Source organism: Macrosteles quadrilineatus, unplaced genomic scaffold (genome assembly GCF_028750875.1).
Source record: "Macrosteles quadrilineatus isolate MER2022 unplaced genomic scaffold, UCM_ALF_1.0 Scaffold_1__1_contigs__length_201487025, whole genome shotgun sequence".
In the NCBI taxonomy this organism is placed as follows: Eukaryota; Metazoa; Arthropoda; class Insecta; order Hemiptera; family Cicadellidae; genus Macrosteles; species Macrosteles quadrilineatus.
The window spans coordinates 153,376,539-153,394,270 of record NW_026542594.1 but is presented as its reverse complement, the minus strand read 5'-3'; the positions used below and the strand labels follow the sequence as shown (position 1 = coordinate 153,394,270).

The 17,732-nt window shown below is 37.1% G+C and overlaps 1 protein-coding gene across 2 annotated transcripts in view; it reads right to left on the bottom strand.

Moving 5' to 3' along the window:
* Nucleotides 1-17,732, bottom strand: part of LOC128987681 (synaptotagmin-16) — a 37,570-nt gene that overhangs the window by 13,246 nt on the left and 6,592 nt on the right. For both annotated transcript variants that reach the window (XM_054408666.1, XM_054408674.1), the window contains exon 2: nucleotides 193-345. In XM_054408666.1, the coding sequence (XP_054264641.1) occupies nucleotides 193-345 (153 nt within the window). The remainder of the gene's footprint in view (nucleotides 1-192; nucleotides 346-17,732) is intronic.

Below are 17,732 nucleotides of genomic sequence, written 5' to 3'. Positions count from 1 at the left end.
TAACCGAGTCAGTAAATGAGCTTAATTTTAATTCGTCGCTCAAATGTTTTGTCGTTTTATCAGGTTACACCGAAAAGGTATAAGTATACTTTTAGAGTGCAAAATGCAAGGTAATCTACAAAAGGAGTGCATGTCATGCACAAGAGGTGATTGTGAAGGTAGGCTTACAGTGTAGGTAGACTGTGGACTCACCTAGCTCCTTGGCAGAGCTGGAGATGGGTGGCGGGTCGTCACAACACGTGATAGCGTAGAAGCACCATTTCTTATTGAAGTACAAGAAGAATACCAACAACAGCACTAGGAACGCTGCAACCGCGCCCAGGAAAGCCGTCGCCTCAGTAGGCACTGCAACATAACATGATCTAAATTATACAGATGTATAATGAAGTTATCGCTTGCTCAATAGGTGAGTTAAGGTTTCTTATTTTCTGAGAAATGTCTTCAATGATTCGTGGTTGAAGTTTAACGGTATAATTTGAAGAGAAATCTTAAGCCATTTTATTAAGACTTGTGCATTTTAACAACACTTAAAAGCTAACCTCATTAAAAATAAGTTCCTCATGAAAATACTTACCACCACAATGGATTTACAAAACTGTAAGAAAGCTTAAAATGTGGCAAGGACGCCAATGGTGATTTTAAATGTTGGTACAGTATTAGTTTTTTTTTATCTACGTGGGATATATTTTACTTCTCAACATCTTTGCAGTAACTCGAAACATAGTTTAGAGAAATATGTAGGGCATATTTATTTTGGCTATGAGTAATCGTTTTTATTATGTTGCCTGTAGTCTAGATATGCCCTACTCACTTTTGTGAACTACTCTTATAGGGAAGATGTTATACCGTAGGTAGCACGTTGTAAAACTTAGACCCGGGACCGATTTACTTTTATATTATGATGTCCCCAGAGACCATAATACTCTATTTGTTCAAATTTGTACATCTGTACAAATACATACAGACATACTCTATACCTCTATGCCTGTGAACACGAAAGCTCGAGTAATTTTCGTCCTATTTTGATTAAGTTACCATGAACTCGTAACTTGGTTCGTCTCAGAATAATCAAAGTAGTCCTGAAACGCAGCTCACTAATCCCTCATTGACCACAAAATTCCTAGGTGTCATTTTTGATTCCTCCATCAAATGGTATGGTCACGTGCAAAGTGTTGTTAACCGCACCAGTTCTGCTCTATTTGCCATTCGAATTCTCAGTTCAACTTGTAGCAGGGAAGTTCTTGTGGACGTCTATCGTGGATATTGCGAAAGCATTTTGCGTTATGGCATTGCCGTTTGGGGAAGCTCTTCTGATTTGGAAAGAATACTTAAGCTCCAAAAAAAGATTCTGAGGTGCATTTTCGGTCTCTCCCATCGCCATCCTTGCAAGGAAGTGTTCAAAGATTCTGGCATCCTTACAGTAGGCTACATTCGTTGTACATTCAGCAGGTCCTCATTTTGACCTTTGTCAACAGGGGTCAATTTCAACATCTAGGGCATTTCCATGACCACCGGACGAGAAATGGAGGCATCCTCTGTTATCCGAGGCACAGAACTTTGAGAACTTTTATTATGCGGCCTTTGAGAGGAGTCCGTTTTACAGGGGGATCGAATTTTTTAACAAATTGCCTCAGACAATAAAATCCCAAGATTCTTTGTCCCTATTTAAGAGACACTTAAAATATTTTCTATGCTCAAATGCCGTTTATTCCGTCTCAGAATTTCTAAGCCTATAATGTGTATATATGTAGATTCTCATGTTGTATGTTTTAGTTTCAGTTTGTAAATATTGACGATGCATGATATTTGTTACATGTTATTGTATACAAATCTAATGTGCAAATAAACGATTTGATTTGATTTGATTTGATTTGACTCGTAGGGCGGGATAATCTTGATTGAGTCCGCTAACCAGTATTATTGGGCAATAGGAACGGGGCTTCGTAAGGTTTAAAAATCTAAAAAAAATTGGTGTTTCAACATTTTTCACACTTTAAACATGAGTAATTGATGTATGACTATGGAAGGTAAAAAATGTCCCAAAAAAATGTTATTTAAACTCCTTATTTATAGTTTGTTTGTTTATGGATATATTTTGACCAAGTCTGAAAATTTTATTCATTTCATACCATACCGTTAACATTTTATCAAAACTCCCTTTCCCCTTCCCTGTAGCAGCAAACCAAAATACTCTTTAAATCTATAATAGGGAATAAATCAGACTTTTGAGGAAATATATGAGTAAAAATCACAATAGGCAAAATGGAATTTCGTTTAGTCTGCAGGTTTTCTGCGGTGGGGATTTTCTAGGAGGATTAACATTATAATGTTTAATCCTCCTAGGGGGTATTTTAAAATATATTTTATGTGCCGGAACTCTCGATTTGCATTTCGGTCAGTAACTAACCGTGTGACATACGGCTACGGCTTCGATAGTCTTCTAAACGTTGTTTGTTAGCAATATGCAACACTTTCACTGTTTCACTGACATTCGTTACAGCGTAAAGCACGTAAGCGAGAATATTTTATGTGGGGTATTTTATCTTGATATTCACACACAGTAAAATTAACTTCATTTATGAATTAATTTAAAATAGTAAACACGTTGCTCGAAATCGAGCAATTGCAAAGAAGGAAAAGTAGTTATTTAAAACAAATAACAGCAATTAAATTATACAGCTGATCAAAATGTAAACAATTATGTTCTTCTTAAGGATAACATGGGAACTTTAACAGCCACTGGGGCAGAGCCCAAGGGACTTTTTCAAAAATTTAAGGCCAGTTTGCAAATCTACGCGACACGCTCCTTCCAATGAGACGTCAATGGATTAAATCGGTTAATAAATGGCGGAGGAGTTCAACCGACAAAGTTTCATGTAGCGTATTAATTATAAAGACTAGTGAACCTGTGCGGCTCAATGCCCCGCAAAATAACATATGAATTTAGAAAACAAATTCATCCTGTTATTAATATTGACTCGACGTCGAAAATTAAATACAGTAATAATAAAGCCTTAGAAGGGAAGCAGTCCAGTCATTTTCTAGCTGTATGTGTATTATATTTAGTATATTAATAAGTGTTCAAGTTCAAGTGTGTTCCTAGTTATGTGTTAAAGATTTTAAAACACATTTAACAAAACATTTTATCATATCAAACCAAAAGGCCTATGAAGCATATTTTGAGGGTCTTACAATGCTGTTTGAAGAATATACTTTTAAAAATAAACACTAAAAAACAATATTTTTATCACAAAAGCACTTCCACGAATACTACGATTTTAGTCTTAAAGTTACCTTCAGGAAGATTACCCTGGTCAGAATTTTCCGTAATGAATATGCGTATCCTATTAAAAGATGTAGCCTTACTTAAAACAACATACAATATAGTTGCTCATGACTGAAATTGATCTGGGTAAGAACAGTGCTGATCTTTAAATAAAGGGTTTGTGCTGCAAATGCCAAAGATAACATAAATTAGCATCTTTCCATTTTAAAAGGTAACTTAAGTTTGTTTCAGACGGGCACATTTTTATCCTCGAAATCAACATATGTCCCCACTTACTTGTCCCGGTTAAGACTTTACATTCTATTAAGCTGTTAACCATTCTGATCACATGAAGCCTTGTGCCATTAATGAGGCCCTTTTGATGTATTAATATTCCACATCAATAAAACCACTGCCCCCTTTTATTAGTCTAATCTGAGTCTTGGCAATACACTGACCTCTATATTTAAAAACTCAGTTGGATTTTCTGATGGATGTCTCCGCCTTTGTCTGTTTTCGAGGACCCACTCTTCTTCCCCTTGCCATATACTGACAGTTAATTACCTAACTTGTCAAGTTCATGTACTAATTCATTAATACTGTTAGTTTATAAAGAAAATTAGATAAAAGTTACTTGGCTCGGTGCTTTCATAACTGCAAACTCAAAATACACCCAGAAGTAAAAAAGACTCAAGTTATTGGTAAAAAAAAAAAACTATGTTTGTGTAACAACATTATTCACATGAAGTAGATGATTTGTTTGATTTGTCAATCAGCTGTTTTATTTACATAAAACGATTTAATAATGTCAAAGATTTGTGAGTTTAAATACATAAACTATTATAGTAAAGTTTTCTAAATCATGGTAACTTATTCTCAACTAAATTTTACTATTCCCAACATTAAAATAAAGTAGGGCCTATTAAGATCCAACTTTAAGGTACACAATCCTTGATTGAAATGTAGTATACATTAACAGTCATAACACACAGCAATAAATTATTATGTAGTAGACTTTGACTATTTTCAAGTAACAAACATATGTTTCTGTAAATAAAAATCATCTCCCATGTTATCCTTATGGAGAAATGTGAAACTTTAAAGGGCCTCAGGGCCTCACTCTCTAATTATTTCCTTAAAAAGAAAGTTTCCTGCACAACTTCACGTTACGCTCTTTCCAATGACACCAAAAACATGACAATCGGTTTAGTAGTTTCGGAGGAGTAATTGTCACAAAATATCTGCTTGCGTATTAAATAAGTACTAGAGGTCGTCCAGTGGTCGAAACTCGACCAAAAATATGTAATGTACTCACTTATCTATTTTCACCCCACACTATAAATAAAACATGTGATTGGAGTTTCTTTCATTTGTTTTGATTTTCTGTTTATATTTCGTTGTTATTTCGTAACCAGCATAGCAACGCATAAGATCCATGTTAATTTTTTCAAATTTTTAAACTCATTTTTTGTGCTTATCTTTGAGCCTATTTAAATTTATAAAGGGATTCTGCACACCTACAGGAAAATAGCTTTCCAACGGTATGCGTAGATTTTCCCTACGATGCACACGAGCTGAGAAAAAAGGTTTTAAAGAAACATGCTTGCCTATTAATATATAGACTAGTGGTCGTCCTGTGGTCGAAACTCGACCAAAAATAATTAATGTACAGACTTCTCTATTTTCTCCCCACACTGTAAATAACACATGTGATTTGAATTTCTTCCATTTGTTTTGATTTTCTGTTTACATTTTGTTGTTATTTCGTCACCATCATGGCAACCCATATGCTCCATGTTAATTTTTTGAAGTTTTCAAATTAATTTTTTGTGCTTATTTGTTAGCCTATTTTAATATTTAGAGGCATTCTGCACATCTACAGGAAAATATCTTTCCAACAGTATGCGTAGATTTTTTCTGCGATGCACACGACCTGAGAAAAAAGGTTTTAAAGAAACATGCTTGCCTATTAATATATAGATAGATATAGATATAGATATAGATTGTTCTTCGAATTTGTTCTATGCATTTTTATTTGTTTAAACAGAACATATACAAACACACATCAAATATAAAATAATAAGTAGTTTTACTATTTAAAAACCAATTTTAATAATTTGTGTACAACATGTGTATTTAAACTAATAAATAAATAATTATAGGTACCGGTTGTTTAATTATTTTTTCATTTTAAAATTTAATTTTGAAAGTTTTTACTATTGCATTTGTTTACCCGATAAATAGCGTTTCTGTAATACAGTACCATCATAGCTGAAAATGTAAGATCAAAACATCAACAAAGTAAGATTTTTAAATTTAAATCGTTCTCAAGTCACGCAAAAAACATTGACCAGAATAGTTGAAATGAATGATAGTTGATTCAATGCCATTAAAATGTTAAGTTATAATGTTTACCAACAGGGTGCAGCACTATTACATTTTTGCATTTATTACAACTACAGCTAATTTGAACCAAACAGCATAAAAAAACTGTGATACACGATGAGAACTGTCAAAGTAGGGTTGTTTACAATTAAGTTTGTTTTTCATTTATAAATAATATTTTGATATTGTGCGAATATTCGATAATTTATTGTTTACGTGTAGTGGTAGTAGTAGAACATTGTGGCTATGGTAGGTGTGTTATACTATATAATAATACCGTAAATTAAAAAGACCAAATTCTCTCAAACCGTGTCCTCTCTCATTGCAAACGCAAAGCACGAGTATAACTCTGCAATACGCATTATATACTACTTATACGCCAACCCCGTACGAAGGACAGGTATTCTGCTAGTTTCTTATCATTTAAATGCTTAAAAAATAACAGTAGTTTTTAAATACAAAAATTATGTTCTTCAATTTAAAAAATAAACATTTTGCCACAAAAATAAGCCGTTTGAAATTGAGTTGTTGCATGACATCACACAATAAAAGTAGTAAAATGCAAAGTAGAATGCAGCAAGATTATTAAATTTTTAACTCTAAAGTTACAATGACTTGGGAACAAAGCGTCCTGGTGACCATTAACTAGTAAAACTACTTAGATTTTGTTTATTAGCTTTAATAATCAATTAATAAATTGAGTATCATACAACATTTTTGTTAATTATATTTTAGTTGTTTCCGGGAGTATTAAAATGCATCACGTAGTTAATATGATTCGGTTGCAAAATTTACGAAAATGAAGACATATTATACCACGTGAGGTAATTTAGCTCTAATCTGATTGTAATTTCAAACAACCTCAGTGAATTACTAGAGGTGGGGAGAGGAACCAGTCGTCCTTATCAGGTCGACAGTGGCGTTCAACTGGGCAGCAAGGTGAGGTGAGTGGTCACAGCATTGTACGTACTATAGTGATAGTTAATGAATGTGTAGAATGTACTCCATTCACAGGTAAATAAGATACTGTGGATTATAACGTTAGTGGTTGTTCCTCAATGAAAGTTCGATATTGTTAGAGTTGAAATCAATCTAGTTGTTGATGTATTTAAGTGATGATCAAAATATCATGTATTTGTTTTCGAAAGGTTGTTGTACCACGAACGTTTATGAAATTGCTATTGGGGGCGATAGGATAGAGTTTCAGTTATTATTGACATGCTTATAATCATAATAGCCTTTATGTTAGAGTTTATATTTTACTCTGTACTAATTTTCCTGCGTAAAGATATTTACAGGCCTCACTAATAAGCACAGTAACATAATAAACCATTCAAAGTATTTTGTAGAACCATCCACTTCCACTCACCATGTAAATTTAACAACTTGTGCATTATGTTGAACACGTTGTTTGTGAAACGTCGTTTTTAGTTCCATATCATACATTTCGAATATCGTACAAACTCGTTATAAGCTTTGCTAACTGGATCAACTGTAATTTTTAATAACGTTACAGTTACTAAAATGTTAGATAAAACAAATGTAATTAATTTTCACAGCCATTCCATTTAACATGATTATGAAATATGATTATGTTATAATGATTTAATATGATTATGAAATATGTCTTTTGAATCGATCAAATAATTTGCTCTTAAATAACTTTGGCTCGCCGGTTGAAAATCAGGGCAATTATCTAACAAGTTTTTAATTGATTCTGAACATTTTACATTTACAATGTGATATTTTTTAATTGAGATAACGATAGGAAAACCAATTGCGTTGGTCGTATATCGTAATTTGTCATTGTTTATAATTTCCTTGAGTGTTGAGCAACGCTATTCATTGATTTTGTATACATTTTTCATATTTAAAGTATGCTTTGTATATAATCTACAACTTTCCTATATATGTTGATCTGGCCTAATAAATGACTTATTGACTTATTTCCATGGTCTACCTTCCCATGTGTGGGACAAAATATATCGTTGAAAAATGGATCTTTAAACCTTTTTTTTTTTTTGTTAATCGAACCTACATTGCAATTTCAATAGATCATTGATTTTTCGTAGGTAATAACTCGTTCTTTTTAAATTAGCTCCTAACCTGCTTGATCGTTGGATCCCACAAGAGCCCCTGCTGGCGCAGTAGTACATATCTTGTCCCCGGACCTGCCTCAGCCACGGCTTGGTTATTTATTATACGGCATCCGAAAACGACCTACGGTACTTTGACCTTCGAATGGTAACGCAGCTCTTCTCATCCTGTCTGGTGCAATTACTTCATTGAAGATTCATTCAGTTTATAGAGAAACACTGAATGACGAGACATTCGAGACAGTATTTTCTCCATTCTTACCAATGCCTCACTGTAATCTGGTTCCCTAGAATACTAGAGTACGCGTACATTCATAGAACGTGACAATTCTGAAGCTAATTGGGAAACCACATAGCATGAGGGGACGGGGCATTCAGAACGAGATGCAGTATTGTTTTCAATCTCATTATTGCATTGCTCTCCAATAACGTTTAATGAAGTACAGTACGTTTGCAGGACGTACGGGATGTAGTTTGTAGGACGTTTTGTTAGAACCATTATTTACAAATGACAATTTTTTAAAGTAGCCGTTTCAGTTCAGTTCTTATAAAAAATTTCTCATAAAAGCATTGTTTTATTCATAACAACCCAGGTAACGGACCAATGAGGTACAAGGATTGAGAGAGAAATAGTAAAATTGTAATGATTCGAACTTCAACTAATCAGCTGTTAAGGCCAATTTAATTGTTGAGTGGTGCAAGTGTTTGGTACGAACGATGTTTCGTAGTGATTTTTTGTAATTAAAACACCGTCTAGGTAAAGTAATGTACGCAATTCGCGTAAATAGTGTTAACGACACTCGTAGAAGTGCAAAATTTTCTACTCGTGTCGTTAACACAATTTTTTACGCAATCCGTAAACTACTGCTAAACCATAACGATTACTTCTTCATCATTTGTTTGATGCGTTTCATGTCCAATTTGACAACCCAATTAACCTTTACAGATAAAGCATTTCCAAACTTTGCAATACTAGGTCATGATTCGATAAAAGATAGATGAGAGATTTCTTTTATTACAACGTTGTATTATAATTACTTCTATGATCAAAACACAGAAGCAGTCATACAGGGAGTCCGGGCTAGAACTATCAAAAAATAAATATTTCCATTTAATGGGTCATTTAATTTTTTTAGCGATTGAAACTACAAACGAACAGTAAGTAGCATAACTAAATGTTTCGTGTAGTCTAACGGCCAAATTTAACACACAATAAAGGAAAATGCAATTTATTTCCATGGAGCGACCAAATTGAATTATCCTTGGCCGTTACAACGATTTAGTGGTCACTATTGTGAATATCATCCTGGTGTTGTTGTTAACTATGAATTATTGTGGTAATTTTACCACCATTGTTGGCTTTGTCATTTCATTGACTATAGCAGTCATTCTGCTGTTACAGCTGCCATTTAGATTTTTATGATGTTTATGAAAAATTGGTATGTTTTGTAAATAACAAAAAATATACTCGTAAGATTAACTTAAATTGATCATTAACTGAAAAATTAAATTGAAAATTACTAAATTAGAGAGCAATCTTGGTTGTATTTAAAACTAGCTGTTACCCACGGGCTCCACCCCGTTTTACTACATCAGTATTAATAAAACTATTGATTGGTTAAGTTAAGATGAAATAAACAAAACAGAATACAGTAATGGTAATACCAAATACAAACAAATAATAACAGCTGAGGTATTTTTAACATTAGGTAAATGGAAAGTTCCCTTTGGAAAGCAATTACGACCTTATAGGGCAATTTATGAAATAATGGATTTTGCGCAAGGTTTCTCGTCATGACGAACATTTTAAGTATATGGTTTATGGGGGGTGTGACTTGTAGTTTTCTCAAAAGTTCATAAGTACTTTTGGCTTTATATATAGAGTACCTGGAGACCGAGCTTTGCTCGGGGAAAATCATTCCCCCACTCTGCGATGCCAGCCTTTACTACTTCCTTCACCATTTCCTACGTCATTGTTTCCCTCCCTTCTCATAGCATTTAAGTATTAAAGATGCATTAATCTAACTGCCACAAACGGTTCCTACACTCTGCGATGCTAAACTTTACTACTTACTACGTCGTGGACATGTTGTCATCTCTTTCCATTGCATTTTAGTATTTTAAATACATTAATATAATTGCCAACAACATTTCCCACACTCCCCACTGCTAGCATTTACTAATTCCTATGTCTTCGACATCTTTCCATCCCATCTCATAGCATTTCAGTATTTCACTTTCAGATACAGAAATCGAACTGTTACAATTGGTTTCCAGTTCCCAGACTCCACAGTGCTCGCCTTTACTACTTCATTCACCTCTTCCTACGTCGCGGACCTGTTTCCCTCCCGTCCCATTGCATTTTAAGATTGCAGATACCTTAATCTAATCCTTATAAACAGTTCCCACACTCCGGACTGCTCGCCTTGACTACTTCCTTTACCACTTCCTACGTTTCGGACCTGTTTTCCTACCTTCCCATAGCATTTTAAGATTGTAGATACCTTAATCTAATCGTCGTTAACAGTTCCCACACTCCGGACTACTCGCCTTTACTACTTCCTTCGCCACTTCCTACGCCGCGGACCTATTTCCCTCCCTTCCCATTGCATTTTAAGATTGTGGATACCTTAATCTAATCGTCATAAACAGTTCCCACACTCCGGACCGCTCACCTTTACTGCTTCCATCACGACTTCCTACGTCACGGACCTGTTTCCCTCCCTTCCCATAGCATTTTAGGATAACAGATACCTTAATCTAATCGTCATAAACAGTTCCCACACTCCGGACTACTCACCTTTACTACTTCCTTCACCGCTTCCTTCGTCACGGACCATGTTTCCCTCCCAGCCCATAGCATTTTAGGATAACAGATACCTTAATCTAATCGTCATTAACAGTTCCCACACTCCGGACTACTCGCCTTTATTACTTCCTTCACCACTTCCTGCGCCGCAGACCTGTTCCCTCCCTTCCCATAGCATTTTAGAATTGTAGATACCTTAATCTAATCGTCATAAACAGTTCCCACACTCCGGACTACTCACCTTTACTACTTCCTTCACCGCTTCCTTCGTCGCGGACCATGTTTCCCTCCCTTCCCATAGCATTTTAGGATAACAGATACCTTAATCTAATCGTCATTAATAGTTCCCACACTCCGGACTACTCGCCTTTACTACTTCCTTCACCACTTTCTACGCCGTGGACCTGCGCCGCTTCCTTCGTCGCGGACCATGTTTTCCTCCCTTCCCATAGCATTTTAGGATAACAGATACCTTAATCTAATCGTCATTAATAGTTCCCACACTCCGGACTACTCGCCTTTACTACTTCCTTCACCACTTCCTACGCCGCGGACCTGTTTTCCTCCCTTCCCATAGCATTTTATAGGATTGTAGATACCTTCATCTAATCGTCATAAACATTTCCCACACTCCGGACTATTTACCTTTACTACTTCCTTCACCATTTCCTACGTCGCGGACCTGTTTCCCTCCCTTCCCATAGCATTTTAGGATTGTAGATACCTTAATCTAATCGTCATAAACAGTTACCACACTCCGGACTAATATTTACCACAATACTAATAACAACAATTAAACGAAATAATCTGCTTGGAATAATTCAGTAAGGCCACCAGAAATTATGCGAATCGGTGTATTGTTAATCAACGCTTAATGGTATTCATCGGACTCCTTTTCTTTTGTACTTTCTTTTGTAAATAGGCCATATGTGCATGCGCAAGCTGAGGTGCCCGTGGGTACAGAACGTCACGTTATGTCTTAAAATGTAAACAAAATGACAATAATGGCGGAATGTTTTCTCATAAGGCCCATGTTAAATTTTCAAAAGTTTGTACTCAAATTATGGCGAAAATAGATTTTTCCTGGCTATACCACTGGTCTAGAACTTATTTTTGACACAGAACTTAGTTATTCCGTAAATATAAACGTTTTTGTTAGAGCCGATTCTCAGATCGAGTTGACAAGTATTCAAACTTTACTCGTATTATATATAGGATATGTAAAGTTATTCTATAACTAGCTGTAACCCGCGGGCTTTGCCCCGTTTAACTTCTTAATTTTCAAGATTATCTCGTTCGCATGGCTCTATTACGTCCTGGTTGAAGTTTGTTCGCTACGCTCACTCACCTTTAGGTTGGAGCTCGTTCGCTACGCTCACTCACCTTTAGGTTGGAGCTCGCTTTAGGTTTAATTGAAACAGCTGTTAAGATTCAATAATTTCATTTCTCATAAGGTTAACATGGGAAACTCCAGAGCCACTGGGGTGGAGCCCGAAAGGATTTTTGAAATAAGAATATGCCTATATGTTAATCGGGAATGTGAGCTATCATCATGCCAAATTTCAGCCCAATCCGACCAGTATTTTTCGCGTTCACTTGTCACAAACATACATCCATACATCCATACATCCATCCATACATCTATACATCCAAACTTTCTCATTTATAATATTAGTAGGATGAATATATGGCTATATAGCACGAAATAGTTGTTTCTCTATACCTCTAGCCCAAACACCCTGTAGTGACCACAAACTAGCCATAATGTATTCATATTTTTTTCCACTCCATTATACTCTAAAGGTACCTTTTCAGTTTATGAGAAATATTTTTATAGATAGCAAACACACTTTTGTATGGTGTATATACATTACTATTTGTATAATATGGGTAAAAGTGTATTTCAGTTTATGTTCCAGTCTCTGTGTTGTCATTAAACACATAACTATGTTATTGTGATAGGGGGAACGAGCTGGTGTAGTGGTTAAAGCGCGGGACTTTAGTCCCTGAGGTCCCGGGTTCAAATCCCACCAAGTCACCAATGGATTATATCTAAGTGATAATGCTGCAACCCCTAGGTCTAGCCTGAAGTAATGTGAAAAACAATCCCGGGCTCGTGCCTAGCGTCCAAAGACAAAAAAAATGTTATTGTGATAGAAGATATGTTGTGACATACGACAATTTTATTCAGCTTAAAGTGCATTAGCTAGATGACATTTATAGTGTGATAAACTGTGTGTCTGGGGAGAAATAAAACTTTGAATGGACCACACGTCATGTGATGATTAAAAACATTTCCCTCTTGCTCTTTGTGCATCCGCTTACATCTCCAAAATTGCATCTTTTAAAATTATGTTTCAAGTTCCGGCTATACCTCGGGATCGAAATAATCTCATCTCCATTAGCTTTATATCGTGGTTGTGGTTGTGCAGTCTGGTTTGAGAGATAATTGATAAAGAATAGTTTTTTTTCCTTTATTTAGTTGGTAAACTAACTTTACGATGGGGCAATAACGGACTTATTACTTTGGTTAGCACACTATGGGCACATAGGCACATATGGGGTTCTGTTGTTTCGGTAATTTGTCTAATCCATCTATAGGCTACCTTTACAAAATACAACAAAGGGTTTTCCTGTTACATCCATTTCCAGCCGTCCTACTTAACCGAACTTTATTGAGGTGGCATTTTAAAGCTTATGATCTAGCACACCTGCAAATGGTAATTAAATATTAAATTTCTTTTACGGCCTCTCCCCCCCTCACTTTTAATTAATTTCTTGGGTCTATTTTCAAAGATCCAGTTATGCTGAATAACTTTTTTTATTACGGTTTAAATTTCAATTCTAATTCAACAGTCATCCTTTCAGTTGAATGTATTTAACCACAGTCAGACTGAAACAAGAAACTAAACAGTTTATGAAAATGTATTTGAAATTGTGCTTTCACAAATGCGACCTGATTGAGCTACTAAGTAAATCAATATTTATAGTTTAGATCTAAAACCAACAAACGGTTATTGTATACTAGTAGTTCTATAGTTCTATTCTCCTAATAAACTGTTCTAAACAACCCTATCTTTAAAAGGTAAATGTGTATTGCACTAGATTCGTTTTGTCTCGGAAAGTGTTGGACCTTATTTTACTGCACAATTTGTGCACGGCCCCCTCTTATGTAAATGTTTCCGAAACTATTATATTTACCGTTTCAGAGTCACCGCTATCGAGTTTTGTCCTGAGTAGAACCACTGATGAAACATACGCCCTTAGTAGATTTCTCATTCCCATGGATCAGCTGAAGACAATGTTATTGTTAGTCCCGTCCGGTACACTGTAGGGGTCGTGTATTGTTAACAATATTTTTCTTGTTATTTCAGTAGTATAAAACCTTGTTTAACCAAATAAAACGACCTAATCATGAACAATAACTCGTCTCCTAGTTATATAAAGCACAAATCATAACCCTAAAGTAATAAAAACGAAATTTCGTCAATCGAAAACGAACGAAAACAAGCTTCAACATTATGGATCAAAAGTCTATTTGTGTTGGGTAGTCTTTGGAAGAACTTATTAGAATATTTAACTTTCGTGAAAACTATAAAAATATATGATGGTATCGGATCCCGGCAGCACGGTGACTAGGCCCAACCAGTCTGTGTGGCCAATGGTTATCTGACCATGTGGCCCAGCCGTGCCGACTATCACAGCCTTTGTAAGAACAACTTTTATTCTAAACCAATCAAAAAGTTGACTCTGAAACTTTGTTAGGTTTCATTATGTGAATGCATTGTTAATCGACGTTTTGTGTAGGTTTTTGGATAAGCAAATGACCAATTTCGTTGTTGTATGAGCGCTGTCCTAAAAAATATAGCTTTCAGGAAACGGACAGAGATTAGCGGTAAAGGTGCCTCTAAAACAATAGAGGTAATCAAGGCCAAGTCACGGGCTACGGCTATACCCAAAAAAACTCACCTGTTAAAGAGGCGTTTATGCATGGCCATCGCTATTTACTACTATGACTTGCGTAGCTAAAGGATTTATGATATGGGGATTGTTATGGAGGACGGAGGAATAGGCGTGGGTGTCACACAGGTATTACACACTTCAGTTGTCGTTGTACATAGCTGGCAACAATACTGTGCATTGGTTGTTCGTAAGGTAAAAAAATCTATGATGTGATCAACACAATCCTTGGTGTTGAAAGTCGCGTAAAATAAGTTATCTTATTAACATTCCGTGGTGGTGGTGGTGAGAAGGGGGGGGTTAAGTCAAAGGCTTAAAGTTAGAGAATTTTGTTCATTACAAGGGCTAAGAAAATGTGTTTATGATATGGATTTTATAGAAAGGATATTAAATATAAGAAATTAACGTTTCCAACTCCAATATTTACTAAGTATCTATGTAACTTGTTGCCTTGCCTTGTTGAGCTGTATTGTTATCGATGACCACGTGGTATTGCCGATGGATGTGCGTGTTGACCGGTAGCTGGGCCTAGACCTCTGAATATTTAACAACACAGGACGAGAACACGATTGATGTGCTTTTCACGACAATACTGTCCCCCTCAGTGGCATGTTATATTTTTAGAATGTTTTGACATTCGTCCAATTTTTCATGCGGATTCAGAAAACTTAGCAAAAATATCAAGCACAACAAGTTAAACTTGGATGCTCAACTCACTCCTAATGCACTAATACAAGTTTTGTATGTTAAGGATGTTTCCTGGGGCGGTGTTGCTGTGGCTGGTGGCGTGGCAGGCACATGCTCAGCTGACTCCGTTCACAGCTATACTAATGCAAGTTTTGTATGTTAAGGATGTTTCCTGGGGCGGTGTTGCTGTGGCTGGTGGCGTGGCAGGCACATGCTCAGCTGACTCCGTTCACAGCTATACTAATGCAAGTTTGTGTGTTAAGGATGTTTCCTGGGGCGGTGTTGCTGTGGCTGGTGGCGTGGCAGGCGCATGCTCAGCTGACTCCGTTTACAGCTATACTAATGCAAGTTTTGTATGTTAAGGATGTTTCCTGGGGCGGTGTTGCTGTGGCTGGTGGCGTGGCAGGCACATGCTCAGCTGACTCCGTTCACAGCTATACTAATGCAAGTTTTGTATGTTAAGGATGTTTCCTGGGGCGGTGTTGCTGTGGCTGGTGGCGTGGCAGGCACATGCTCAGCTGACTCCGTTCACAGCTATACTGATGCAAGTTTTGTATGTTAAGGATGTTTCCTGGGGCGGTGTTGCTGTGGCTGGTGGCGTGGCAGACGCATGCTCAGCTGACTCCGTTCACAGCTATACTAATGCAAGTTTTGTATGTTAAGGATGTTTCCTGGGGCGGTGTTGCTGTGGCTGGTGGCGTGGCAGGCACATGCTCAGCTGACTCCGTTCACAGCTATACTGATGCAAGTTTTGTATGTTAAGGATGTTTCCTGGGGCGGTGTTGCTGTGGCTGGTGGCGTGGCAGACGCATGCTCAGCTGACTCCGTTCACAGCTATACTAATGCAAGTTTTGTATGTTAAGGATGTTTCCTGGGGCGGTGTTGCTGTGGCTGGTGGCGTGGCAGGCACATGCTCAGCTGACTCCGTTCACAGCTATACTAATGCAAGTTTTGTATGTTAAGGGTGTTTCCTGGGGCGGTGTTGCTGTGGCTGGTGGCGTGGCAGGCGCATGCTCAGCTGACTCCGTTCACAGCTATACTAATGCAAGTTTTGTATGTTAAGGATGTTTCCTGGGGCGGTGTTGCTGTGGCTGGTGGCGTGGCAGGCACATGCTCAGCTGACTCCGTTCACAGCTATCCTACAGTTCTACAAGAGCCAGGGTTTAAAGTTCAAAGAGGATTCCCTGGTCAACAACGGTCCTATCTTGGAGCAGTATGACTTTATTGTGGTCGGTTCCGGCCCAGCAGGCTGTGTCGTCACCAACAGACTCACTGAGAACCCTCGGTGGAAGGTACGAGTCTTTAAATGTTACAAATGTAAGTGACATAATAGCGTGTGGTAGCTTGATAGTAACGATTAGTTCAGGTAATGGAACAATCAATAAAATCTATTTGACACATTCCAAAAACATGATACTCCAAATCATATAAAGGAATAGGAATAGTACAACTTCTCAAATGAACTATCAAGTATAGTGGTTTAAAATCAATAAAAAATATATCAATGAATGGATTTTTCGCAAGCTAAGTGCTGTTATAGCACTTATTTCACATTATATACGTATTTCACATTTTGGCTGCTCAAGCTGTGAGGTGTAGTAAAAAGATATTATTTGTTTTTGCATGCTATTATAGTATAATGCAGTATGAGACTAAATTTTTTTTTGCCATAGCTGGATAAAGATTTAATTTTAATAATATAAAGTTATAACTACGATTACCTCGTTAAAGTTATCATTTTATGGCATTTTACAGGTGCTATTACTAGAAGCTGGAATCGACGGGAGTATTTATACAGATGTCCCTACCTTGTCGACTTACTTCCTACAGACAGAATACAACTGGAACTTCAAAACGGAGAAATCTCCTTACGCCTGTCTCGGACTAAAGAACAAAATGTGCCCTTGGCCTGCAGGAAAGGCGGTGGGCGGCAGTTCCATCATAAACGCTCTTATCTACACCCGAGGAATGAGGCGAGACTTCGACAGATGGGCGGCACTGGGCAACGAGGGCTGGGGCTATGATGACGTGCTACCGTACTTCCTCAAGTCTGAGGACATACAGGTACCAGGACTGAAAAACTCGCCTTACCATTCCAACCAAGGAAACCTAACTATCGGATATGCTCCCTTCGCTACCAACGCGTTCAAAGTATTTCTGCAATCAGCTCGAGAACTGGGCTACGACCCCTTCAACGACTACAATGGAGCCATCCCAATAGGGTTTTCACCGATTCAAGCAACAATAAGAAACGGCAGGAGAGTAAGTTCCGCTAAAGCATTTCTTAACCCAATACGAGAACGGCGTAATTTTCACATAAGTCAAAATTCAAGAGTTACCAGAATATTGATTGACCCCGTATCCAAACGAGCCTATGGTATTGAATTTAGGAAGAACGGCCAGTTAAGAAAGGTTTTGGCTAAAAAAGAAGTAATCCTTTCGGCCGGTGCTTTTATGTCACCGTTTCTTCTCATGCATTCCGGAATCGGCCCAGAAGAACACCTAAGAGAACTCGGTATACCGGTGGTGC